The following is a 26,768-nucleotide window of genomic DNA, read 5'->3' as shown; positions in this document are numbered from 1 at the left end:
GAATTCTTCATTGCACTATGAGGATACGTAGGCATGAGGGCCCCAATCCTCACCGAGCACTCTATCTATTTTCCTTCCTTTTCCCATTCTTTTGCGAGTAATCTTTAGTTATCACTTATTCAAGCGAGAACAATCAACCATGGAGTACCATGGTTGATTGGGGTGCTATTACCTTCCCCTTGCATAACCGACTTCCTTACCCAGTATATCTCTTTTCCCCAGGTTTTATCGATGTTTTCCCTTCCCTTTGGGGATAAATAAAGTTCGATGGCGACTCTGTTGTATGTTCGAGCGTGCGATATGTTCGGGTATATTTCCGGTAGCTTCAGCTGGCGACTCTGCTGGGGATACTTCGTTACTGGGAGTATTTCCTAGTCGCTAAAAGGAGTCGAGCCTAGTTTAGGTTGTTCCCTCGTTGGTTTAGGTGCTTAACTCATAGTTATGCTCACTTTTATTTATCGCATTTCTTATTCGCTTTATATTATGGATATATCTGTTACACTGTTGTTGGGATGGGTTAGATTACATGAGAGGAAAGCTTTATACCCGAGCTTAGTATACACATAGGTTAGACTCGTGGATAGTCGTGTACACCTGTGTTTCACACGTTGGGGGTCACGAGAACCACACCCAGACTAGATTCACTCAGAAGTACTTTTGTCCTGTGAGTATTCACTATGACAGGGTATTTTCATTTCGAGTCGATGACTCTGGGAGACCTTCTAGGGACCACCTTGGAGCATAGTCCACACCTGTGAGGGGGATATGGGTTTTCATTGCAGGAAACCATAGACTCTACCTACCTTGATACTCATGCTACGTCGAACTTTTGAACTTGCAACATGTGGCACTTACAGATTGTCCAGAACTTGCCAGGGTTCCGACCCCATGTGACTTATTATCATATCATCATTGCATTATCATTCATCATGACCAAATTTTTGCATATGCATGTCTTTTCCAGGAATCCAAAAGTCCAGTCTATTCACCAAGCAATTGAAGCGAAGCATGAATTCCGAGAGAAAGGGCATCCGCAATTATAAGTTTGTGGAACCTCCATTGGCTGTCTTGAGAGGACTTGTGGAACGTTTAGACCTGACTCACAAAGACGCCTTCAAGGAAACGTATGGTAACCTGCTGGGTATTCTGAACACCGAGGTCAACATCACCGTTGTGCACACCTTGGTGCAATTCTACGATCCACCACTAAGGTGCTTTACTTTCCAAGATTATCAGCTAGCGCCAACGTTGGAAGAGTATTCTCATATTTTGGGTATCAGGATCAAGAACCAAGTCCGTACATCCGCACTAAGGAACTTCCTGAATATCGAGAACTTGCTAAAGCTCTGCATATGGGAAAGAAGGAAATAGAATTGAACATGAAACCAAAGGGTGGAATCCATGGCTTCACCTCTAAGTTTCTCGTGGACAAAGCTGTCACCTTCGCCGAAGCTGGAAGTTGGACGACCTTCAACACCCATCTAGCTTTACTCGTCTATGGGATTGTGTTGTTTCCAAATATGGAGGAGTTCGTAGACTTGGCTGCTATTCATATCTTCTTGACTCAGAACCCGATTCCCACTCTCCTTGTTGATACTTACTATTCCATCCATGTAAGAACCCAGAAGAAGAAGGGGAATATCGTCTGTTGCACCCCTTTACTGTATAGATGGTTTATTTCGCATCTACCCAGTGAAGGTCCTTTCGTTGAGAACAAAGATAATTTGAAATGGTCCCAGAGGATCATGTCCTTGAAAGCCGAAGACATTCCTTGGTATTCTCGAGTGTATGATGGTGTCAAGATCATCCTCAATTGTGGGGATTTTCCTAATGTGCCTCTTCTTGGTACAAAAGGAGGAATCAACTACAACCCGAGGTTAGCATTGCGAAAACTTGGATATCCTATGATGGACAAACCTGATCTCGAAAGTGTAGAAGGTTTTGTTTTATACGAAGGAGTCGAAGAGCCAGAGTTGATCAAGAAGTTTGTCAAGGCTTGGGGGTCGATTTGTCCTCAAGAAAGAGCAGAGATGGGTAAGAAGAATTGTATCGCCAAGGAAGCCTACACCAGTTGGGTCAAGAGCAGAGTTCGTGAGGTCTTATTGTCGTTCCCACCCGGACCATCCATGAACCTCCAATCTTATGAGCTAGAGAACCAGCCAAATTCTAAGATGGATGAATTGAAGAAGGTTATCAAGACTCTAGAGAAAGAGAACTCCGATCTCAGATCTAAGCTTGCTAAGATCTCATTGGAGAAAGAGACCTTGAAATTCAATCTGAATCAGAAGAGAGACCGAGTTCGTCAAGCTGATGATGAGGTACAGACAGAGGTTTTCAAAAGACTCAAAGTGGGTGACACCCTCAAAGGAACTTATACTAGTCTGACGACCAAAAAGAAGCAGTTAGCCGAAGCCCAATACTGAGCTGGTAAAGCAGAACTAGAACACATGGAGAAAATGAAGAAACTTCAAAGCCTGCTAGAAGCTTGTAAGAAAGAGTTGAAGGATGAAAGAAGCCGCAACAAACAGCTAGAAATGACCCTTCTCCAGAACCAGTACGAGCTGAATCAAAGGCTAGAAGAGATCCAAAAGCTGAAGGAGCAATCATATGGGAACCCGAACGATGACAACATACAGTTGAATAAGCGTCCTAAAGACCCCTCCGACCGAGGGAAGACAGTTGTGAACAACATTCCAAGCGAGCCAGATCACGCCCCCTCACCTGAAGGGAGTGCGATGTTGGGAAAATGGGGCGCCTGCCTGTCTCCCAAATCACAAGCTTACTATGAGGAATTGTTATCTAATTGTTTCTAGCCGCTTGTAATTACATTAGATTGAGGTGTGATCGGACTGATGTGATCTTCTTGTAGCCGAGGGGCATTTCCTTGATGTATTTGTATTTTGTTTTATTGACATGGAATAAAAGAGTTTCTCGATTATTGGCTTCATAAACTGTCTCTCTTTATTCGCTTCATAATTGCTTGTGTTAAATAAACTCGCGGATTCCTTGGAATTTTATCTTTACAAAAAATAGTAATGTTGAATGCACATATCAAATCTTTTTGCATACATACATGCATCCATGCATATACTTGCCAAAAGCTGTCAGAAAACAAAATGCTTACACTCGCCATTTTGCTGCAGCAACAACGACGACTCCTCATCCGTACTACACCCGTTCCAGCAAATCTAAGATCATGGCCGAATACGAAGCCGACAACGCTGTTGTCCGTGAATCCCTTTCCCAGGTGCAAGGAGAGATGAACTTGTTCAGGGGCAACATGGAGACCATCCTTCAGCTCCTCCAATCTCAGAGGAACCCTGCCTCTGCTGCTACCAACATCACCCGTTCTACTGGGGTGACCATTCCTGATACCACTGCTGGCACTACCGTCGACCCTCTGTTAGAAAACTGTGGTGCCTAACTCTGGGAACCGTCAGGTGGTCCCCACAGACCCTGATAGGCTTGCTGCTTCCTATCTGTGGGGAATGCCTCCATACCTTTCTACTAGCCTCGCTAGTGGGGGAGCCTTCTTCCCTCACTCGACTCTTGCCGCTACTGCTGGAAACTCTGGTTTCCCTTGGGTACTCCCCGCTCTCCAAACTACCCCGGTCATTGTTGCTGACCCGGATGACAACCAGGGTCAAGTCCTTGACGACCTCCCAAACGACGAAGAAGACTACCGAGGCCCGTGCCTCCACTTTCAACTGCACAGTCAGACTGCTCAGGCTGCGAGCACCGGTCAGATCCCGACCGTCCCTTTTGGCTACCCAAGGGCAGACTCTGTGCCCATGATGATGAATCCTGCATCCCAGTATATGCAGGCAGGGGCACCTCAGGCCCCCAATGCTCAACCTGGGATGCAATATTTTCAACCTGCTACTATCGCTCAGACCGTGCCACCAGGTTTCTCCTACCCGCTAGTATGGCTCAACCCGGGTGTGCTCGCACCAATCGCTCCTGAAGTCTCTCGACCGACCAGTCAGGTCGCTCCTCCCGTTGTTGATCCGGCCAAACCGGCAGATTACCAGCTCTTGGACGACAGAATAAGGGTCATTGAGGGCTTATCTTCTTTCGGCATAGACGCTCGAGACCTCTGCTTGGTCCCGAACATGGTGTTGCCCCAAAAATTCAAGGTGTCTGATCTCCCCAAGTACAAAGGCCTTAGTTGTCCCCGCAGTCATCTCACTATGTACTGCAGGAAGATGGCTTCGTATATTGATAACGACAACCTCCTGATTCATTGCTTCCAAGATAGCTTGATTGGGGCTTCCTTGGATTGGTGTATGAGTTTGAAGCGCTCAAAGATCCGATCATGGAGGAACCTCTCCGAGGCATTTTTGAAACAATACAAGTACAACCTTGACATGGCTCCAACAAGGCTTCAACTACAGAACCAGTCACAAAGATCTAATGAAACCTTCAAGGAGTATGCTTAACGTTGGCGCGAAATGGCGTCTAGGGTTCGACCAACACTATTTGACAACGAGTTGGTTGACATCTTCATGGGTACGCTGCAAGGGCTGTATTTTGAAAAGATGATTGGCAGTTCATCAACAAACTTCGCCGATATGGTTACTATTGGGGAACGTGTTAAGAGTGGGCTGAAATCTGGGAAAATAACAGACACGACCGCTCCACGGACAATCAACAAGAGACCGTATGGGGGCTTCGCAAAGAAGAAGGAGGGGGAAGCAAACGCTGTGACGGCGAAAGCTCGCCCCCGATATCAAGTTCCGACAGCCCCTATGCCGTATTACCCATACCAGTACGTTGCCGCAGCTCAGTACCAACAACCGTTTTTCCAGTATCAACTGCAAAAAGACAATCGACAATCAACACCCGCTCAGAGAAATCCAAACCAACAGTATAATCGAGCACAAAACCAAGGAAACAATTTTGGGAACCGACCCCAATTTGACAAAATTCCGGTGTTGTACTCCGAATTAGTCCCCTATCTGGTTCATGTAGGGGCGATCATACCAAAGGAATTGCCCGTGGCCACTCCTCAATTCCGCGCCAACCACGATCCTAATGCTTCGTGCGTATATCATGTCAGATTCATAGGCCACTCTACATAAAATTGTTGGGCACTTAAATGCAAGATTCAAGACTTGATAAACCAGAACATCCTGACCTTCACCGAAGAAAAACCGAATGTAAAGACAAATCCTTTGCCGAATCATAGTGGCGCATCAGTCAACGCCGTGATTGAAGAGGTAAATGCCGAAGTCGTACTGAAAGTTGAAGAGGTGAAGACTCCAATGTCCGTTGTGTTACAAAAGCTTGAATAGTTTGGGTTTTTAGAAGAGGTGCATGAAGATTGTACAGTATGCGAGTTTGATCCAGATATTTGCGAGCAGTTGAAAGGGTGTGTGCAGGCACTAATGGACCAAGGGTTAATACAGTTCTCTAAAGCTCAAGCAGCAGAAGGGGTAGCAGTAATTGAACCGATAACAATTGCATATAGGAAGAAGAAGGTTGAAGCTCCTCCCAAGAGAAGTCAGCTGATCCATTTCCGTGTTCCAACTCTGTTTCCGTATCAGAATACCAAGGCAGTGCCTTGGAGTTATGAGACCACAGCGTATTTGGGAGGGAAAGAAATCTGCATTCCTGATACAGAGATCGTCAACATCACTGGAGCGGGAGGCATGACTCGAAGTGGCCGTGTATTCGCTCCTAAATACACTCCTAGGGTGTGTCCAACACCTACAGTTGTCTCGCCTAAAGAAAAGGCAACTCCTACGCCGACTCCGCAGGCAGGGACAACTGTACTCGCCACTCCGACCGTGACGACTGCTCCGGTATTGACGAGAGTTATTGACAATGATAAAGATGAAGAGGCCAAAGTGTCCAAGGGTAAATGGTCGATGGTTGAAAAAGAACAGTCCGGGGATCACAAGAAGAGTATCACCTTTGAGGAAAGTCAGGAATTCCTCAAACTGATCACAAAGAGTGACTTCAAGATTGTTGAGCAGTTGAACCAAACGCCTTCCAAAATATCAATTTTGTCTTTGCTATTGAGTTCTGAGGCTCATCGCAAAGCATTGCTGAAAGTTCTAAATACCGCTCACGTGATGCAAGATATCACGGTCGATCAATTTGACGACGTGGTTGCCAACATCACCGCCACTAGGTATCTGGGATTTAATGAAGTAGAGTTACCTCCTGAGGGAAAGGCCCATGACAAAGCACTACATATTTCGGTCACATGTACTGACTCCCTCTTATCACGAGTCCTTGTTGATACTGGATCCTCGCTTGATGTGTTGCCAAAATCTACATTAAGCCAGTTACTGTTTAAGGGGCCCGAGATGAGAACCAGTGCATTAATTGTTAGAGCTTTCGACGGTTCCCGAAGGAAGGTAATTGGGGAGGTCGATTTTCCTATCTGTGTTGGACCACACCAGTTCGATATCACTTTCCAAGTCATGGACATCAACCCAGCCTACAGTTGTTTGTTGGGTCGACCATGGATTCATGCCGCTGGGGCAGTCACTTCTACTTTGCATCAGAAGTTGAAGTACTTGATAGATGACAAACTGGTAATTGTGTGTGGGGAAGAAGATTTGTTGGTCAGTGAACTCTCCTCCTCCAGATATGTTTAAACAGATGAGGGGATTGTCGAGGTTCCGCTCCACTATCTAGAATTTGAAGATGTCAGTTCCGCATCCGCCAACAACAATCAATCATTCGCTACCATCCTATCCTTAGCAAAGAGTGCCAAGTAGACATTGGAGAAAGGCCCGCTTCCCGGTTGGGGCAAGGTCGTCAATGTGGCAGAAAAGCGTGACAAGTTTGGTATCGGTTATCACCCGGTAACACGCAAAGTGAGTCCGAAGAAAAAGCAATTCAACCCGGTCAAGTTCAGCAGCGCCAACTATCAAAATGAGCATACCATAGCGGTCATTGGAGAATCCAGTGGTAATAAGCCAGGGGCACCCAGCCTCGTTCGGAGATGTCGCCCAGGATTCAAGCTTCCCAATTGGACGACCACCGTGATACCTATGGTGTACTCGGAAAAAACGTAATGCATTTTGTTTTCTCCGTCCCTCGTCCCTTCCCGAGACGAGAGGATAGCTTGTAAGGGCCCCCATGTTTAAAAGTATTATGTGAATAAATAAAATTACTTTTTGCATGCAAAACTCGTGTTCCTTTTCTTTCAGTTATTTTTCGTTTTCACTAAAAACAACGAAATGGCAAAAGATTTCTTTTTCTTTTTCCACTTTTTCTATAAAAAAAAGCATACTAAAATAAGCTCATCATATGCAGAACAAATAAAATCAATGATTATAACATGGCTAAAATCAACTGTGAATCTGGACTTCCAATCAACCAAGCTGAAGACGACAGTGAGGAAGATTGCGAATTACCAGCTGAACTAGCACGACTCCTTGAGCACGAAGAGAAAGAGATTCAGCCATATAAAGAACCAATGGATGTCATTAACTTGGGTTCTGAAACTGATAAAAAGGAGGTAAAAGTTGGGGCATCTCTCGCCAATCATGTACACTCTGAGTTGGTAGATCTGTTGCGTGAATATGTTAACGTCTTCGCTTGGTCATATCAAGATATGCCAGGGTTAGACACCAGCATTGTTGAACATCATCTACCGCTCAAGCCCGAATGTCCTCCGATCAAGCAGAAGCTCAGAAGGACCAGACCCGATATAGCGCTAAAGATCAAGGAAGAGGTTAAAAAGCAGCTAGATGCTGGCTTCTTAGCCATTTATGAGTATCCGTAGTGGGTTGCCAATATTGTTCCAGTCCCTAACAAAGATGGTAAAGTCAGAATGTGTGTAGACTATCGAGATCTCAATAGAGCCAGCCCAAAGGATGACTTCCCTTTGCCTCATATTGACGTTTTGGTCGACAACATAGCTCAATTCTCCGTCTTTTCTTTCATGGATGGGTTCTCCGGGTACAATTAGATAAAGATGTCACCAGACGATATGGAGAAGACAACCTTTATCACACCTTGGGGAACTTACTGCTACAAAGTCATGCCATTCGGCTTGAAGAATGCAAGGGCAACATATCAACGTGCCATGGTAACACTCTTTCATGACATGATTCATGAAGAGATCGAGGTTTATGTGGATGACATGATTTCCAAATCCAGAACTGAGGAAGATCACTTGGTAAATCTGAGGAAGTTGTTTGTCAGACTCCGAGAGTTTAAATTGCGTCTGAATCCAGATAAATGTACTTTTGGAGTCTGATCAGGTAAACTGTTGGGTTTCATAGTCAGTCAGAAGGGTATTGAGGTTGATCCCGACAAAGTTCGAGCCATCCAAGATATGCCAGCTCCCCGAACAGAAAAAGAAGTCTGAGGCTTCCTTGGGCGACTTAATTACATCTCTAGATTCATATCTCACCTGACAGCTACCTGCGAACCGATTTTCAAATTGTTGAGAAAGAACCAATTGATTGTGTGGAACGACGATTGCCAAGGGGTATTCGATAAAATAAAAACATACTTGCAAGAACCACCAATCCTGGTACCATCGATTCCTGGTAGACCGCTAATTATGTATCTCACAGTGTTGGATGAATCCATGGGTTGCATTTTGATTCAACACGACGACACAAGCAAGAAAGAACATGTTATCTACTATCTCAGCAAGAAATTCACTGAATGTAAGACCCGATACTCACTTTTAGAGAAGACTTGTTGTGCCTTGACTTGGGTTGCTCGACGCCTGAGACAATATATGATTTGTCATACTACTTTATTGATATCCAAGATGGATCCAATAAAGTACATATTTGAAAAGTCTGCTGTTACTGGTAGAATTGCCCAGTGACAAATGTTGTTAGCCGAGTATGATATACAGTACGTGACTCAGAAAGCAATAAAGGGGAGTACTCTGTCTGATTATCTTGATCACCTGCCTGTCGAAGGTTACCAACCATTGAGGTTTGACTTCCTAGATGAGGACATCATGTTTATCAGAGATTTTACTATGCCAGGCTTCGAGGTAAGCCCTGAGGAAGGCCCCGAACCAGGATCGCGATGGACGCTCGTGTTCGACGGTGCTTCCAATGCCCGAGGTCATGGTATAGATATTGTTATCACTTCTCCAACTAGTTTCCACATCCCCTTCACCGCTAGATTATGTTTTGACTGCACCAACAACATGGCAGAATATGAAGCATGTATCTACGGTTTGGAGGCGGAAATCGATTTGAGAATCAAAATCCTCGAGGTATTCGGTGACTCTGCTCTGATAATCAGTCAGGTGAAAGGCGATTGGGAGACTCGAGATAGCAAGTTGATACCCTACAAAGAGCACATCAGAAAACTAATACCCTATTTTGATGAAATCTCCTTTCATCATATTTCTAGGGAAGAAAATCAGTTAGCAGACGCTCTGGCTACGCTGGCATCTATGTTCAAAGTTAAATGGAAGAATGAAGCACCATCCATCCAGATTGACCACCTAGATGAACCAGCACATTGTCTAGCAATTGAGGCTGATCCTAACGATAAGCCTTGGTTCTACGACATAAAGACATTTCTAGAGAAACAACAATATCCTGAGGGTATATCCATTACCGATAAGAAAGCTCTGAGAAGACTCTCTTCTAAGTTCTTCCTAAACGGTGATGTACTATACAAGAGGAATTATGATTCTATACTGCTCAGATGCATGGATAAACACGAAGCTAGTACAATCATAAAGTTCATACACGAAGGTTGCGAGGGTGTACATACGAAGGGTCCTGCTATGGCCAAGAAGATTCTCCGGGCTAGTTATTATTGGACGACAATGGAGGTTGATTGCTACAACTTTGTGAAAAGATGCCATAAGTGCCAGATATATGGTGATAAGATCTTTGTACCACCGACTCTGTTGAATGTTTTAACCTCTCCATGGCCCTTTTCTATGTGGGGCATCGATATGATTGGGATGATAGAACCCAAAGCTTCCAATGGACATCGATTCATCCTAGTCGCTATTGATTACTTCACGAAATGGGTCGAGGCTGCTTCATATGCTAGTGTCACTTGACAAGTGGTTACCCAGTTTATCAAGAAAGAGATAATCTGCCGCTATGGGATACCTAGCAAGATCATCACTGACAACGCCAGTAACCTCAACAACACTATGATGAGGGAGTTATGCGAAGAATTTAAGATCGAGCACCACAACTCTTCACCATACCGGCCCAAGATAAATGGCATCGTAGAAGAAGCTAACAAGAACATCAAGAGGATCGTCCAGAAGATGGTCAGGACATACAAGGACTGGCATGAGATGTTACCTTTCACTTTGCATGGTTACAGAACTTCAGTCCGCACATCCACTGGGGCAACTCCGTACTCTCTGGTTTATGGGATGGAGGTCGTCCTACCAATCAAAGTTGAGATTCCTTCACTCAGGGTCGTCATGGAAGCAGATCTTGATGAAGCTGAATAGGTTCAATCTCAGTATGACCAATTGAATCTAATTGAAGAGAAGCATTTGACGGCCGTCTGTCATGGTCAATTATACCAAAGACGTCGCAAACAAGCTTTTGATAAGAAGGTTCTTCCTCGGTCGTACCAAGTTTGAGACCTCGTGCTCAAGAGATATTCTACCATTCACTCTGACCCGCGAGGCAAATGGACTCCTAACTATGAGGGACCTTTCATAATCAAAAAGGCCTTCTCATGTGGGTCTCTAATTCTCACAACAATGGATGGGGAAGATTTTCCCTCGCCAGTGAATGCAGACATAGTCAAAAAATATTATGCCTAAAAAGAAATGATGAAAATCCCGCTAGATTAACCTCCGCAAGGTGAGTCTAGGCAAAAATGGCTATCCCGATGGACCAAAAAATGATTTTTCCATGCAAAAGTTAGGGAACACGTATGAAGCTCGCTAAGCCGAAAACCCGAAAGGGCGGCTAATGTAACACCCTTCTAAATACCCCAAATATTTAATTAAACAACAGCATATAAATCAATATCAGAGTAATCATGCACCAAGGGTGTCACATAATACTTCACATAATTCACCGTAAAAATCAGTCATGCTCATTATTTAATCCAACATAAACACTTCTTTAAAATTCGCAGCGGATAGAAACATTCAACATCTGTAATATCTTAAAATTAACATTTGTTCAACAAATAAAACATCCCATCCCGATGTTACATCTATCAGAGCATGACCCACTAAAACCACTCTAGACTTCAAGCACTAGCTCCTACTCAACTCACTGCTCGTTACCTGAAAAATATAACTGTAAGGGTGAGTTCCTCAATCGATATAACAAATATTATAAATCATCATGTTATGTTAAGTAACTTTACACGTTAATCACCCACATCATATCATGCATTCGGTAGCAGCATATTCAACTCAACATCATATTCAAACACAACGTAAATGCAACTCAAATGAGACTCGACTCTTCATGCATGTGGTACCATTTGGAGTAAAACTCCCAACTTAAAATCATTGCCAGTTTAGTGGGCATCAAGGCATAAGCCTTCAACTTTCAACTTAAAATTTTTGCCAATCCAGGCCAACGTGGTGTGAGCAAAAGCCCCATAATTTTGCCAATCCAGGCCAACGTGGTGTGAGCAAAAGCCCCGACTTAATGCATATGAATGTATATGGCATGTACGACTTGAAAGTTCAACAACATAATAACAACGACAACATAACAGCTTTTTTTCAGCAACAACAACTTAAAAATCAACTTTGGCTCATCAGCCTACAACTCAGCATTTTCAACAAAACAACTTATATTCAACTTTGGCTCATCAGCCTACAACTTAATATTTTCCACAAAACAACTTATCAACATATTTGCATCAACATTTCGCAACATAGACTCCACAAATTTATTTATCACAATTGGATACAATAGGCCAATCACCAATTACACTTACATCATAAAAATCAACCATTTTTACATACTGCAACAGTGTTAACCGGTTAACGCCATAGGTTAACCGGTTAACGCAGGAAAATTACACTTCCAGGCAAAACGCAACAGTGTTAACCGGTTAACGCTATAGGTTAACCGGTTAACGCAGGCAAAACTCAACATTTTTCACAATTTATAACAGTGTTAACCGGTTAACACCCTGGGTTAACCGGTTAACGCAGGCGAAACAGCAGTTCCTGCGCTAACACAAGGCAGAATGCAGAGTTTCCGCATTTTCCGCCGTTGGAGGACTTCCGGACCTCCGATTCAACTTCCGTAAAAAGCTATACGCTCAGAAATTCACAATACACTCAAACACAAATTCAATTTCAGCTTTAATACAACTTATTCAACATAATTTCTCAGCATTCTAAATCCCAATTAGGGTCAATCGACGGCTTATCACTACCCATTACATGTTAATCGATAATACCCATTAAACGACGATAAACCCCCCTTACCTTGACAATCCGGCAACTCTTCGAGCTTCAAGCTTTTCCGTTCTCCAACCTTTGCTCTACAGCTCTTTGCCCTTTTCCTCTTCTCTGCAGCTTCTCAGTTTTCACGTAAAAACCTTTTCCAAAAATGAAAACCTTTTCTCTTATTCCACTTATATATTTTCCAATAATAATTATTATTCCAAATTAATAATAATAATCCAATAATTCAATTTATTTAATTAAATTATTAAATATATTATTAACTTAATTAAATAATTCTTTTACTTTATTTGGGGTGTTACAACTCTCCCCCACTAAAAGAGTTTTCATCCTCGAAAACATACCTCAAACAAATAACTCTGGATAGGACTCCTTCATCTGACTCTCCAGTTCCCAAGTCACATTGCCACCTGCTGGTCCTCCCCAAGCTACCTTCACTAAGGCAATCTCTTTACCCCGCAACTGCTTCAACTCCCGATCCTCGATCCTCATAGGCGATGTTTCAACAGTCAGGTTATCTCTCACCTGTACATCATCCACTTGGACTACATGCGACGGATCATGAATGTACCTCCTCAACTGAGACACATGAAAAACCTCATGCAAATTCGCAAGTGACGGCGGTAAAGCGATACGATAGGCTACCTCTCCTATCCTCTCTAAAATCTGATAAGGACCAATAAATCGAGGTGTCAACTTCTTCGACTTCAAAGCCCGACCAACACCTGTTATCGGAGTAACACGAAGAAACACATGATCTCCCTCTTGAAACTCAAGTGACTTCCTCCTCTTGTCATGATAACTCTTCTGACGACTCTGAGCCATCCTCATCTTCTCCTGAATCATCTTAATCTTTTCTGTAGTCTGTTGAACAATTTCCGGTCCGACCACAGCACTCTCACCGGACTCACACCAACATAACGGTGTCCGACATCTCCTACCATACAAAGCTTCAAACGGCGCCATACCAATGCTCGAATGAAAACTATTGTTGTAGGTAAACTCAATCAACGGTAAATAACAATCCCAACCACCTCTTTTTTCCAAAACACAAGCTCTCAAAAGATCTTCTAATGACTGAATCGTCCTCTCAGTCTGACCGTCAGTCTGCGGATGATATGCAGAACTCAATCTCAGCTTAGTTCCCAAAGCTCTCTGCAAACCTTCCCAGAACTTCGATGTAAATCTAGGATCTCTGTCCGAAACAATACTCGACGGAATACCATGCAAACTTACAATCTTCTCAATATACAACTCAGCCAATTTTCCTAACGGATAATCCATTCTAATCGGAATGAAATGAGCCGACTTTGTTAATCTGTCAACAATCACCCAAATAGCTTCAAAATTCTTACTTGTCCTCGGTAAACCAGAAACAAAATCCATACTGATACTATCCCACTTCCACTCTGGAATAGCCAACGGTTGCATTAGCCCAGACGGCTTCTGATGCTCAATCTTTGACTTCTGACAAGTCAAACAAGAATAGACAAAACTCGCAATTTCTCTTTTCATTCCCGGCCACCAAAATAACTTCTTCAAATCATGATACATCTTCGTAGCTCCAGGATGAATACTCAGACCACTACGATGTCCTTCCTCAAGAATACTCTTCTTAAGCTCGGTAACATCCGGAATACACACCCGACTACCAAACTTCAAAATACCATTCTCATCAACTCTGAATTCGCCACCTTGACCTTGATTCACTAGAGTCAACTTATCAACCAAAAGCATATCAGATTTCTGACCCTCTCTGATCTCATCCAGAATACCACTTGTCAACTTCAACATTCCCAATTTAACACTATTGTGAGTACTCTCACACACCAAACTCAAGTCTCTAAACTGTTCAATTAAATCCATTTCCTTAACCATTAACATAGACATATGTAATGATTTCCGACTCAATGCATCAGCCACTACGTTTGCTTTACCCGGATGGTAATTCAACCCAAAGTCATAATCCTTCAGAAACTCTAACCATCTTCTCTGCCTCATATTCAGCTCTTTCTGATCAAACAAATACTTTAAACTTTTGTGGTCACTGAAAACCTCAAATCTTGACCCGTACAAGTAATGTCTCCATAACTTCAGAACAAACACCACAGCTGCCAACTCTAAATCGTGCGTCGGATAGTTCCTCTCATGAACCCTCAGCTGTCTTGAAGCATAAGCTATAACCTGCTTATTCTGCATCAACACGCCACCCAAACCCAACAATGAAGCATCACAGTAAACTTCAAATGATTCCGACGAACTCGGTAATATCAGAATAGGAGCAGTAGTCAACCTTCTCTTTAGCTCTTGGAAACCTTCTTCACATTTTGAGTCCCAAACAAACGCTTGCCCCTTTCTAGTCAACATCGTCAACGGTAACGCCAACTTAGAAAATCCCTCAATGAGCTTCCTATAATAACCAGCCAAACCAAGAAAACTTCGAATCTCAGCAACAGACTTCGGAGCTTCCCACTTAGATACCGCTTCTATCTTAGAAGGATCAACAGCCACACCACCTCTTGAAATCACATGACCAAGAAAACTTACCTCTCCTAACCAAAATTCGCACTTGGACAATTTAGCAAATAACTTCTTTTCTCGTAGGACTTCTAAAACCACTCTCAAATGTTCAGCATGCTCTTCTTCAGATTTCGAATACACCAAAATATCATCAATAAACACCACAACAAACTTGTCTAGGTACGGATGGAAAATCCTATTCATATACTCCATAAATACTCCAGGTGCATTAGTCACACCAAAAGGCATTACAGAATACTCATAATGTCCATACCTTGTTCTGAAAGCAGTCTTCTGAATATCCTCTGTTTTCACACGGATCTGATGATACCCAGATCTCAAATCTATTTTACTGAACACACTTGCACCAACCAACTGATCCATCAAATCATCAATCCTCGGCAAAGGATACCGATTCTTGATCGTCACTTTATTCAGTTGCCTGTAGTCCACACACAACCTCATAGTACCTTCTTTCTTCTTAACCAATAGCACTGGTGCACCCCACGGTGACACACTCGGACGAATAAATTTCTTATCCAATAGATCTTCCAACTGACTCTTCAATTCAGTTAACTCAACAGCAGACATACGGTACGGAGCCATCGATATCGGCCTAGTACCAGGTACCAAGTCAATAGAGAACTCCACTTCACGCTCTGGCGGCAATTCATTCACTTCTTCCGGAAACACATCAGGAAAATCACACACCACAGCTAGATCGCAAATCATCAGTTTATCTTTAGCCTCCAAAGTCGCTAACAACATAAACAACTCTGCCCCATCAGCTACTTCCTCATCCACTTGTCTCGCTGATAGAAACAAACTCTTTCCTTCCTCACTCTCAGGAAATATCACAGTCTTGTCAAAACAATTGATAGAAACTCGGTTAAACACCAACCAGTTCATACCCAGAATAACATCAATCTGCACTAGTGGAAGACACACTAGGTCCATCCCAAAGTCCCTACCAAAAATACTCAAAGGACAATTTAAACAAACCGAAGTAGTAGTCACTGAACCCTTCGCAGGAGTATCAATTACCATACTACCAAACATCTCAGATATCTCTAACTTAAGTTTCACAGCACAATCCAAAGATATAAAGGAATGAGTCGCACCTGTGTCAATAATAGCTACAAGAGGAAAGCCATTAATATAACACGTACCTCGGATCAAACGATCATCTGCAGAAGTCTCAGAACCCGATAAAGCAAAGACCTTGCCTCCTGACTGATTCCCTTTCTTCGGCTTCTGACACTGACTTCCAATATGCCCTTCTTCTCCGCAATTAAAACAAATCACTTCCTTGTGCTTGCAATCAGCTATTGCATGGCCAATCTTACCACAGCGAAAACACCTCTTTACTTCAGCAGTGCATACATTACTCTTATGACCAGCCTGACCACACTTGAAGCAAACTATACCAGTAGGAGCACCTCCCCCACTAGCTCTCTGAGCCGGAGCAGCTCTTTGTCTCCCTTTTCCAGCTGGAACATCATACGGCTTGCCACGGTTTTGATGTTGCTTGCCTCTGCGGTCACTGACAATCTTGTAATGAGCATTATTGTCTTCTTCAAATATCCTGCAGCTATCAACCAAATCAGTAAAAATGCGTATCTTCTGATACCCAACAGCCTTCTTAATTTCAGAGCGCAATCCGTTCTCAAACTTGATGCACTTCGAAAATTCAGCACCACCACCAGTGTAATGAGGATAAAATTTGGACAACTCCACAAATTTCGCAGCATAATCAGTGACAGACATGTTTCCTTGCTTCAGCTCAAGGAATTCAATTTCCTTCTTACCACGGACATCTTCCGGATAATACTTCCTCAGAAATTCCCTACGGAATACATCCCAAGTAATGACTTCACCTGCCACGGTCAACCTCTCGTGAGTCTCTAGCCACCAGTCATCAGCTTCGACTGCTAGCATGTGAGTACCATACCGAACCTTCTGAGCTGGAGTGCAATCCATAACACGGAAGATTCTCTCAATCTCTTTCAACCATCCCAAGGCTGCATCTGGATCATGCTTCCCTTTAAACACCGGCGGATTCTCTCTCTGAAAAGTCGCCAAGCTACGTGACCCAGCATCACCACCAGCATTTGGCAAGTTCTGCACCGCTTGTGCCATTGCTTGCATTGCGGCAGCCATTGCAGCGTCATTCCTTCCAGCCATTTCAACTTATCAATACAACACAACTTAACGTAAGATTAATAACAATTACACAATTGTTAGACAGTAACGACACGACAACTGGCCGGACAGACCGACCTGCTCTGATACCACTAATGTAACACCCTTCTAAATACCCCAAATATTTAATTAAACAACAACATATAAATCAATATCAGAGTAATCATGCACCAAGGGTGTCACATAATACTTCACATAATTCACCGTAAAAATCAGTCATGCTCATTATTTAATCCAACATAAACACTTCTTTAAAATTCGCAGCGGATAGAAACATTCAACATCTGTAATATCTTAAAATTAACATTTGTTCAACAAATAAAACATCCCGTCCCGATGTTACATCTATCAGAGCATGACCCACTAAAACCACTATAGACTTCAAGCACTAGCTCCTACTCAACTCACTGCTCGTTACCTGAAAAATATAACTGTAAGGGTGAGTTCCTCAATCGATATAATAAATATTATAAATCATCATGTTATGTTAAGTAACTTTACACGTTAATCACCCACATCATATCATGCATTCGGTAGCAGCATATTCAACTCAACATCATATTCAAACACAACGTAAATGCAACTCAAATGAGACTCGACTCTTCATGCATGTGGTACCATTTGGAGTAAAACTCCCAACTTAAAATCATTGCCAGTTTAGTGGGCATCAAGGCATAAGCCTTCAACTTTCAACTTAAAATTTTTGCCAATCCAGGCCAACGTGGTGTGAGCAAAAGCCCCATAATTTTGCCAATCCAGGCCAACGTGGTGTGAGCAAAAGCCCCGACTTAATGCATATGAATGTATATGGCATGTACGACTTGAAAGTTCAACAACATAATAACAACGACAACATAACAGCTTTTTTTCAGCAACAACAACTTAAAAATCAACTTTGGCTCATCAGCCTACAACTCAGCATTTTCAACAAAACAACTTATATTCAACTTTGGCTCATCAGCCTACAACTTAATATTTTCCACAAAACAACTTATCAACATATTTGCATCAACATTTCGCAACATAGACTCCACGAATTTATTTATCACAATTGGATACAATAGGCCAATCACCAATTACACTTACATCATAAAAATCAACCATTTTTACATACTGCAACAGTGTTAACCGGTTAACGCCATAGGTTAACCGGTTAACGCAGGAAAATTACACTTCCAGGCAAAACGCAACAGTGTTAACCGGTTAACGCTATAGGTTAACCGGTTAACGCAGGCAAAACTCAACATTTTTCACAATTTATAACAGTGTTAACCGGTTAACACCCTGGGTTAACCGGTTAACGCAGGCGAAACAGCAGTTCCTGCGCTAACACAAGGCAGAATGCAGAGTTTCCGCATTTTCCGCCGTTGGAGGACTTCCGGACCTCCGATTCAACTTCCGTAAAAAGCTATACGCTCAGAAATTCACAATACACTCAAACACAAATTCAATTTCAGCTTTAATACAACTTATTCAACATAATTTCTCAGCATTCTAAATCCCAATTAGGGTCAATCGACGGCTTATCACTACCCATTACATGTTAATCGATAATACCCATTAAACGACGATAAACCCCCCTTACCTTGACAATCCGGCAACTCTTCGAGCTTCAAGCTTTTCCGTTCTCCAACCTTTGCTCTACAGCTCTTTGCCCTTTTCCTCTTCTCTGCAGCTTCTCAGTTTTCACGTAAAAACCTTTTCCAAAAATGAAAACCTTTTCTCTTATTCCACTTATATATTTTCCAATAATAATTATTATTCCAAATTAATAATAATAATCCAATAATTCAATTTATTTAATTAAATTATTAAATATATTATTAACTTAATTAAATAATTCTTTTACTTTATTTGGGGTGTTACAGCTTAGGCAAAAAGGAGCATCCCGGTGGACAAAAAGAATTGAAAGATCCAGACAAAAGTTAGGGATAAAGGCATTGACTATAATTCTTGAGTCTACACGCTGCAAGCTAGATATCAGAGGGTCAAGAATTGATCCAGTCACCGTCAGATGAAGCAAGGCCTTGGGATTCAGATTATATGGTAGATTAAGGCCAATGTTGTAATCAATGGAGAAAATCATACAAAAATATTTCCCAATGCCATTTCAATTATTTTTTCAATTTTTGCAACGTCCTCATTAAGGGTGTTTGCATCCTTGTACTCCACATATGTACAGAGTCCATATCAATAAAATTCAGTTTATTCTATCAAACATGTTGTTCTATGTTTTGTATGCAAAATAACTGACTTGTCTTAATCACATAATGCTCTAAAAATCCGGGGAATAATAAAAATGCTACATTAAAGAGAAACAATTTGCATTACCGTTGAAATCCGATAAACCTGATAGGTGATTGGTGACTCAATAGTGGTGTTACTTGGATGCCTGTGACATTCAATTGACTGGGGCACCATGGGGACTCCAGCCTTTCAGTGTTCCTTAACAGGCAGAGGATTCTGTGATGGCAGCATTGACACCAATTGGAACTTCTCGGCAATCATATTCTAATTCTTGATGACGAGTCGAGATACCCACCATAATAAAGACTCATCCCTACAAAAGCATGCATCATAAAAAATAAGCATACCTCATACACTGCATAAAACATATTCTCCACACTGGTAATAAAGCCAATCATTTGGTCCAGCAAATTTTGGGCACATAGGTATTTAATCCTCTTCTACCTTGAATACCCGAAAAGCTTCCGCTATTCCTGTATTCAGGTCCAAGAAGATTAAATAGGGGTAGCTGTTGTACCCCTAAATTTTCCCTCCCCTTTCTCACCTATGTATTAATCACTTGATCAGGAGATGACTTGCGTACATCCATAACTCATCCACATGTATCATTCCTCATGGATTCAAAAGAAACTTGGGCCCATGAAGCTAGGGCTCACACAGGTATCAAAGTCCAAAGGCATGGTTTGATCACATCATCAGCATAGGGAATATGAAACCCTAATGATGGTGGTGAAGGTTTGACTTCCACAAAGTTGTGACCAAACAACCTAGGGCCTTCAAAACCCTAATTTCTCAAGGCAAGGTCTCTTGGAGCTTCCCTAGGCCTCATCTTGGCCTTCAAAGCCTTAATCAGGAGATGGTAATCAGATGAACTTGGTGGCTTGATTGTGCATTCATGATCCCTCAATCTTCACCCATTGTCAATTTGCTTGACCTAACCTTTCTTGGAGCATTGGTCTTAGTTCAAAGTTAATGGTGTTATTCATTTGGTTGTGGACACATATTTGATCCTGGTCATCTGAACAATCAAACCCCCTGTGTTTCAAGCCACTTGCTGGTCATGTTAGTGGTTCATGGACACTTTGTCAAAACCCTAGCCTTTTGGTCTCATTTGATGGCTTTGTCCATGTACATTATTAGTCAAGTTATTTTTCAAAAGTCCAACATCCAAGTCATAAAACAAGACAATTTGGAAACCAATTTCAATCATTTTTCAAACCATTTCAATCTATTACATGTCATTTTAAACCATTACAGGTGACTCTACACAAGAAAATACAAAATTTGACATCTTTGACCAATTGTTGACTTTGGTCAACAGTTGACTTTTTGGTAAACTTTGACCAAAGTGAACCCAAAACCCTAATACCCTAAATTTCACCATGATCATCAATCCATTGTTCATGTACAAAGGAAATGCCAAGAAAAATGAAGTTTTGACCAATTGTTGACTTTGGTCAACAGTTGACTTTTTGGTCAACTTTGACCAAAGTCAATCTCCCCTTTTTTTGACCATCAAAAATCTAACCTAACCTAATTTGCCTTGATTCTTCATCCAATCTTCATGCTTGGTGGTGCTTTCCCTTGATTACTTCATTTGCAAGTAAGTGACTTTGTGCACACCATGGTATTTGAACATCCTTAAATCAACAACCATTAGCCTTGGTTTATCCCAAACCAGGTCTAAAGAGTTCTCTAACAACACAACATAATTCTTTTCTTATCACTCATAGCTCTTACCAAGAATACAATACACCAAACCTTAAAAACACATGACCTAGCCAAGTGAAACCCTATGCCAACCATGCTGCTGCAAGCAGTTCATGTTACAACTTGTTTTGCCTTGCCCAATACCTTCCAGCAGCACTGAACCTACACTTGACCTTGAGCTTGTGATGGTCATAATTGCATTGGGAGCTACATGGAAACCTCCCTGCATAAATGGTCCAGCATAACCAACCTCAGGAAACTTCATACCAACCCAAGGCCAACTGCAGACCTTAATCACTCTACTGCACCAAGCCTAACATCAAGCCCTGACCTGCAACAAACCTGCTTCAAGCACACCAGCATCCTGCCCAACAATCCAAAATAGTTCAGTGAAAAAAAGCATACAGTTGAAGGGTCAAGCCAAAATAATTAACCAAAATCATGACACAATACTTAAACATCACACATGCCATAACACAACATCATCATAGCCAGTCTGGCAGCTAACATGAAGCCACAACAACCAGATTCGTAAGAAATCCTGCATCCACAAAGTCAGAGAGCCAATGTAAAGAAAGTCCTGCTGCCAAACTGTCCAAGTCAGAGTAATGTATTATTGAATATGGAAGCTATGCTACCTAAAACAAAGCAATACCTGTCAAGCAAACATTGGAGATGTGAACAATAGCATAATAGACAGTAGGACAAGGACAGTATGGGCAACCCCTTTAACCAGTGTGAAGTGCAATGGCTGTTATTGCAAAATTCATCCACTTCCAAGCTACTTGCAGTTTGAGTCCAATGATATAACCATCATGACTATAATATCCTTCTAGTCATCAAATACCAAGCATCAAGTGATCACGGGGAGTATACTAACAATTCACTACTAACACAAATGAACAAAGGCAACATGCCATGAGTGTGGTTCAGTGATTATTCTCAATACCTGCAGTACACACAACATATTGCCAAGCCATTTACCCTGTTGTAGCTTGCAACAATACCATCATAGACCTGCAACCACAAGCTCATGTCAGTTACTATCCAGTTCTAGCCTAGCAGGAGGTTCCAACAAAGCTCATGAGAAATTAGCAACCTTTTAAAATAACCAACACATGACAACAACATTCATACCTTCATGGAAAAGTTAGCAAGCATGGGCAATTTAGGAAGAGCAACAGCTTGATGCAAAACCTGAGTGTAGATGTTTTTGATTGGCTGCATTTTATGTTAAAACACTTACTGTACTTAGATGTCTTGACTGATGTCATGACATGCTTAAGTAGTATGTTGCATGATTAGCTAATACAGGATTTACTGGATGCCAAACTGAATGTTACGACATTCATTCATGACAACATTTTCTGGATGTCAAACTGAATGTTATGACATTCATCCCTGACAGCAGATGCTAAAGTATAGGCTAATTTTTCTGTTATGTCTCAGTATTTATCTCAGACTGATTTTCAGGAAACTAACAGCTGTGCTAAAATTAAGAGACATAGCATATAGCCTATTTGTTAGCACCCCAATGTGTGGATATTAGGTTAACTTGCTTAACCCTAATTTTATGAAATTCAAGTTCAAGGCCCAAGTACTGCATTATAAAAGGATGGCAATCCTACTTTCAGCAACTGAGTGATTTGAAGCGTGAAGAATTCAATATATCATTATATATCATTGTTGTACTTTCATTGTGTCTTGAATTAGGTTTTACTTGTGAGCCAAACAATTATCACCTAGATGATTGCATTGGACTAGGGTGTTTATTGAGTTATAATTGTTGTGTCACTCTAAGCTTTTAAGCGTGAGTGATGTGTTTCTTGATTAAAGCTTTTAAGCACAATCAAGAGTTGTTTGAAGTATATCTTCACCACTGACTTTAAAATTCTTAATGGTTGTAATCACTGCTGTGATTGAGGGGGAGTGAGTAGGTACTCAGGTCTTAGTTTAGATTGAAATTGTATTGGGTAGGTCTTAAGTGATAGGATTAAACTGGTGGTTTAAGTCCTGAATTAATACCTCTTATAGTGGATTTCCTCCCTGGCTTGGTAGCCCCCAGAGTAGGTGTGTTTGTCACCGAACTGGGTAAACAATTCTCTGTGTCATTTACTGCTTTTACATTTACTTTCTGCATACATTACCTGTCTGCGCAGAATTGGATGTCATAACATCCAATGTGACATCGATAGTCTGTTACTAGAATTTCATTTAGCCAACTGAATGACAAGCTAATCATCAATCTAAACCTACACATTACCATTAGTAAGCACAGGCCACCAACCTAGCTCCACATGATTTCAATCCAAACACCACCTGCAATGACCAGTTGTGAGCATTCACTTGGCACTTCCTGCTCCCATAATTGCCCTACATAAATGATACCATAACTGCTTGACAGATGAGCAAGACCTGCAGCGTACATGATATGTCAAACCTTCACATGGCCATCTTGCACAACAAAATCCAATAATCAAGCTAACATTGATATCATCAAAGACCTAGCAATGCACAAGCAGTTCTACAACAACAAGACCATGAGATTTCCTTGCAACACCATGACTGTACCAACTTGCATCGAGCCAAACTCCCAAAACCTATTTCAAACTCAAGCTAAACCATGCAGTCCCTGCAACTCAACCATAACACAAGACCTACAACCAGCTGCAACATAAACCAACCTTTTACATTAGCATTATGAACAACAAGCTGACAGAACAAGGAAGTTGGTTAAAGATTGCAGTACAACACATAACCATCATTGGTAGTGTAGCAGAGCCATGAGCAGAAATTGCGACATATCCAATGGGCTGGTGCAGACAGTGGAAAACCTAGACTTGTAATGGCTTACATGAACACCCTGCAATGTATATCTAATAAACAACAATGCATTCTCCTATCACATCAATGAAGCTTTGAACCAGAGCAAAGGCATAGCAATACCTGTCCATTGGAAGTGCAAAGTTCATAACCAAGCAATTGATCCACCTGCACCCCAACAACATAACATTAACCTGTTGCAACCATGACATAACACTCACAATAATTCAAGTTGTTAACCATTGGCTTTGAAAGAAAACCTGTGCAGCAGGTCATGACTCAAGCTATTAGACAAAATCCACTTAAGTTATGACCTGTATTATCCAGTCAACAAAAAAACAAAACTTGCTCATTCACCAACTAACATAACCATTCCTAGCTAACTGAGTCAAGTTTAACTAACTGAGTTTGCAACTAACTCAGTGAGTCAATGTAAACTAACTCCTAACCAAAAGCCAACTGAATCCAAACCTCATTCCAAGCCTACCAAAGTTCCAAACCTCTTACCTATTTAAACAACTTCACTATCATCATTTGAGGCTCTCAAACACTTTGCTCAAAAAATTCACTCTCTCTGCAATTTCTTCCCTCACCCTCATAAAAGCTCTCTCTCAAAAGCCATTGAAGCTTCAATTTAGCTTGAGCTAAACCACCTCACTCTCACTCTGCATCAATCCAGTTCAAAAGAAGAAGAAGGAGATGAACAGAAGAAGAAGAAGGAAGAATCAAGGTTAGAAAACTTATCGGCGAATTCTCCGATCATCTTCTCCAGTATGTCATTTTTCATTTCACATCCTTTTCTTGCTCTGAGCATGCCAAGGCGTGGTAACCATGATAGGAAGTAAAAGCCCCATAGTTGTAGGGATTGGTCTAAGACATACGCCATTTAATTTGAGTCTTGAAGGTTAGGGTTCTTCTATGCTTAGGTTCGATTCCACCAAAGCTGTGACTATTTCCCTATTCCAGTTCCATATTCATGATTAGCTTGTCACGACGCATCCAATGGTGGTGGTGGTTAGGTATAAGCCAACACCGGCGCCGGTGACGGACGCCGGCACGGCGAGTCAGAGTGAACGGACAGTGAGGCTGAGCGCGCGCATGGAGGCATTTTGACTCTGTTGACTTGTCTAAGTAAACCGAGGTGAGTTTATTGGGCTTAAGTGGATAAGGCTCATGGATATTACTCTTTACACACCATGATTACTAATGCACCTCCCCGGTGACTATTGGAAAAATGAATTTGGGCTTCGTCAGGCCCATTAGCATTGTTGCTAATTCGCCATGTCATTTCCACGTACACCTCCCTGGTTGGAGTGTTGAAGCTCTAGTTGGGCTCAAGAAGCCCATTGGCATTTTTACTGTGCATACCCCCAGTTTTTGGACATTGCTTCCTGCACCAAAAACAACTTTGGGCTCATCCTGAAGCCCATTAACCTAGTTCTGCTTTACACACCCATTTGCAATTCATACCTCCATTTTAATTGTTTTTTTCTTTTATTGTTTTTGCAATATAATTAGGTTAATTAGGATAACATTAGCTTAATTAGGTTGATTTAGACAATTAGGATTAATCTAAATTTTAGAATTTTCCTTAGATTTTTAATTAGGATTTTAATTAGAGTTTTCATAAGAATTTAATTAGGACTTTTAAATTAGGATTTTGATTAGGAATTGGTTTAAATTCTAAGTAAGCTCTTGATTGAATTTAGAATTACATGACAAATTTCCACCTTAGGCTAGAACCAATTTTAGACCATAGAATTTGGACATATTTCACTATTGACCATTTTGCCCTTTATGGGCCTATTTTGATATTTTGTGTTGAAAATTGCATGTTCCCCCCTTAGGATTAGAATTCAATCATTGTAGGACTTAACATAGAATTTTAATCATGATTTTAATAAATGTTTTGACATGCTCCCCTAGGATTTCTAATCTAACTTGGAATATTCAACCAATTTCTAATGCATGATCCCTTAGGATACTTTCTAACAAGTACTAACTTCAATTAGATCCAAAATTAGTTCCCTTCAAAACTAAAACCAAACCCCCGATTAAATTGATCAAAATAAATTTTGATTAATTAAATCCTTTGAACTTGTATAATCCCCCAGTCTAATTGAGTGACCAAAAGACCCTTGGTCACTTAGTAGGACTTTTCTTTCACGCTGTGGAGCTCAAGGCCTCAAGACAAGATCTTCAATCAAGGCATCCTCAGTTATATCAAGCAGCAGATTATTCAAGCACATCAAAGGTGGCGTCTTCAACTTATTCAAGCACATCAAAGGTGGCGTCTTCAACACTTGTTAAATCAAAGTTAGAAGAGTGTGACACGAGCCTTAAGCAATAGAGAAGGAGTGAGACTGGATTATTCCTACCCCCAATCTGAGTATCTTTAGGTATGGGACGTATGACCCAGCGCTCATCGTATTCACCTCTACTCATAGACTTTAGCACAATTCTAATCATACAATTGACAAGTCTTTCACAACAAGAGCAAGGACTACAATCAACAACTTATCAATCATGAATTAAGTTGTACGATACGAGCCTTAAGCAATGGAGAAGGAGTGGGACTGGAGTATTCCTACCCCCATTCTGAGTATCTTTGGGTATGGGACGTATGACCCAGCGCTCATCGTATTCACCTCCGTTCATAGACTTTAGTGCAATTCGAATCAAACGATTGATAAGGTCTTCATCATCACTACAAGAAACAACTACAAAGACTCTCCTTTCTTCACTTGAAGTTTAAGATAAGAGTTACATGCCACGAGCCTTAAGTGGTAAAGAAGGAATGAGACTGGAGCTTTCCTACACTCATTCTGGATATCTTTGGGTGCGAGATGTTTGGCTCGTTGCTTATCGTATCTACCTTTACCCATAGACTTTAGTGTGATTC

The 26,768-nt window shown here is 41.5% G+C and overlaps 2 protein-coding genes across 2 annotated transcripts; both read left to right on the top strand.

The window, feature by feature from the left end:
* The first annotated feature begins 4,451 nt into the window (after positions 1-4,451).
* Positions 4,452-6,648, top strand: LOC127095252 (uncharacterized). The gene is made up of 4 exons (XM_051033967.1): positions 4,452-5,045; positions 5,106-5,252; positions 5,364-6,365; positions 6,565-6,648. The coding sequence occupies exons 1-4, from the start codon at positions 4,452-4,454 to the stop codon at positions 6,646-6,648; spliced, it is 1,827 nt and encodes a 608-aa protein (XP_050889924.1).
* Positions 6,649-8,809: 2,161 nt separating this feature from the next.
* On the top strand, positions 8,810-10,423 carry LOC127095251 (uncharacterized). Its single transcript, XM_051033966.1, has 2 exons — positions 8,810-9,813; positions 10,291-10,423. The coding sequence occupies exons 1-2, from the start codon at positions 8,810-8,812 to the stop codon at positions 10,421-10,423; spliced, it is 1,137 nt and encodes a 378-aa protein (XP_050889923.1).
* Positions 10,424-26,768: the final 16,345 nt, after the last annotated feature.

Source organism: Lathyrus oleraceus, chromosome 6, assembly GCF_024323335.1.
Source record: "Lathyrus oleraceus cultivar Zhongwan6 chromosome 6, CAAS_Psat_ZW6_1.0, whole genome shotgun sequence".
Lineage (NCBI taxonomy): Eukaryota > Viridiplantae > Streptophyta > Magnoliopsida > Fabales > Fabaceae > Lathyrus > Lathyrus oleraceus.
Note: the sequence above shows the minus strand (reverse complement) of the source record. Positions and strands in the feature narration are given on the sequence as shown.

Coding starts and splice junctions, on each gene's coding strand:
- LOC127095252 (XM_051033967.1), top strand. CDS start 4,452: ATGGCGTCTAGGGTTCGACCAACACTATTTGACAACGAGTTGGTTGAC. Junction 5,046..5,105: donor ACGATCCTAATGCTTCGTGC/GTATATCATGTC, acceptor CTTAAATGCAAG/ATTCAAGACTTGATAAACCA. Junction 6,366..6,564: donor TCGACGGTTCCCGAAGGAAG/GTAATTGGGGAG, acceptor TGTGTGGGGAAG/AAGATTTGTTGGTCAGTGAA.
- LOC127095251 (XM_051033966.1), top strand. CDS start 8,810: ATGTTGTTAGCCGAGTATGATATACAGTACGTGACTCAGAAAGCAATA. Junction 9,814..10,290: donor TTTGTGAAAAGATGCCATAA/GTGCCAGATATA, acceptor GCATGGTTACAG/AACTTCAGTCCGCACATCCA.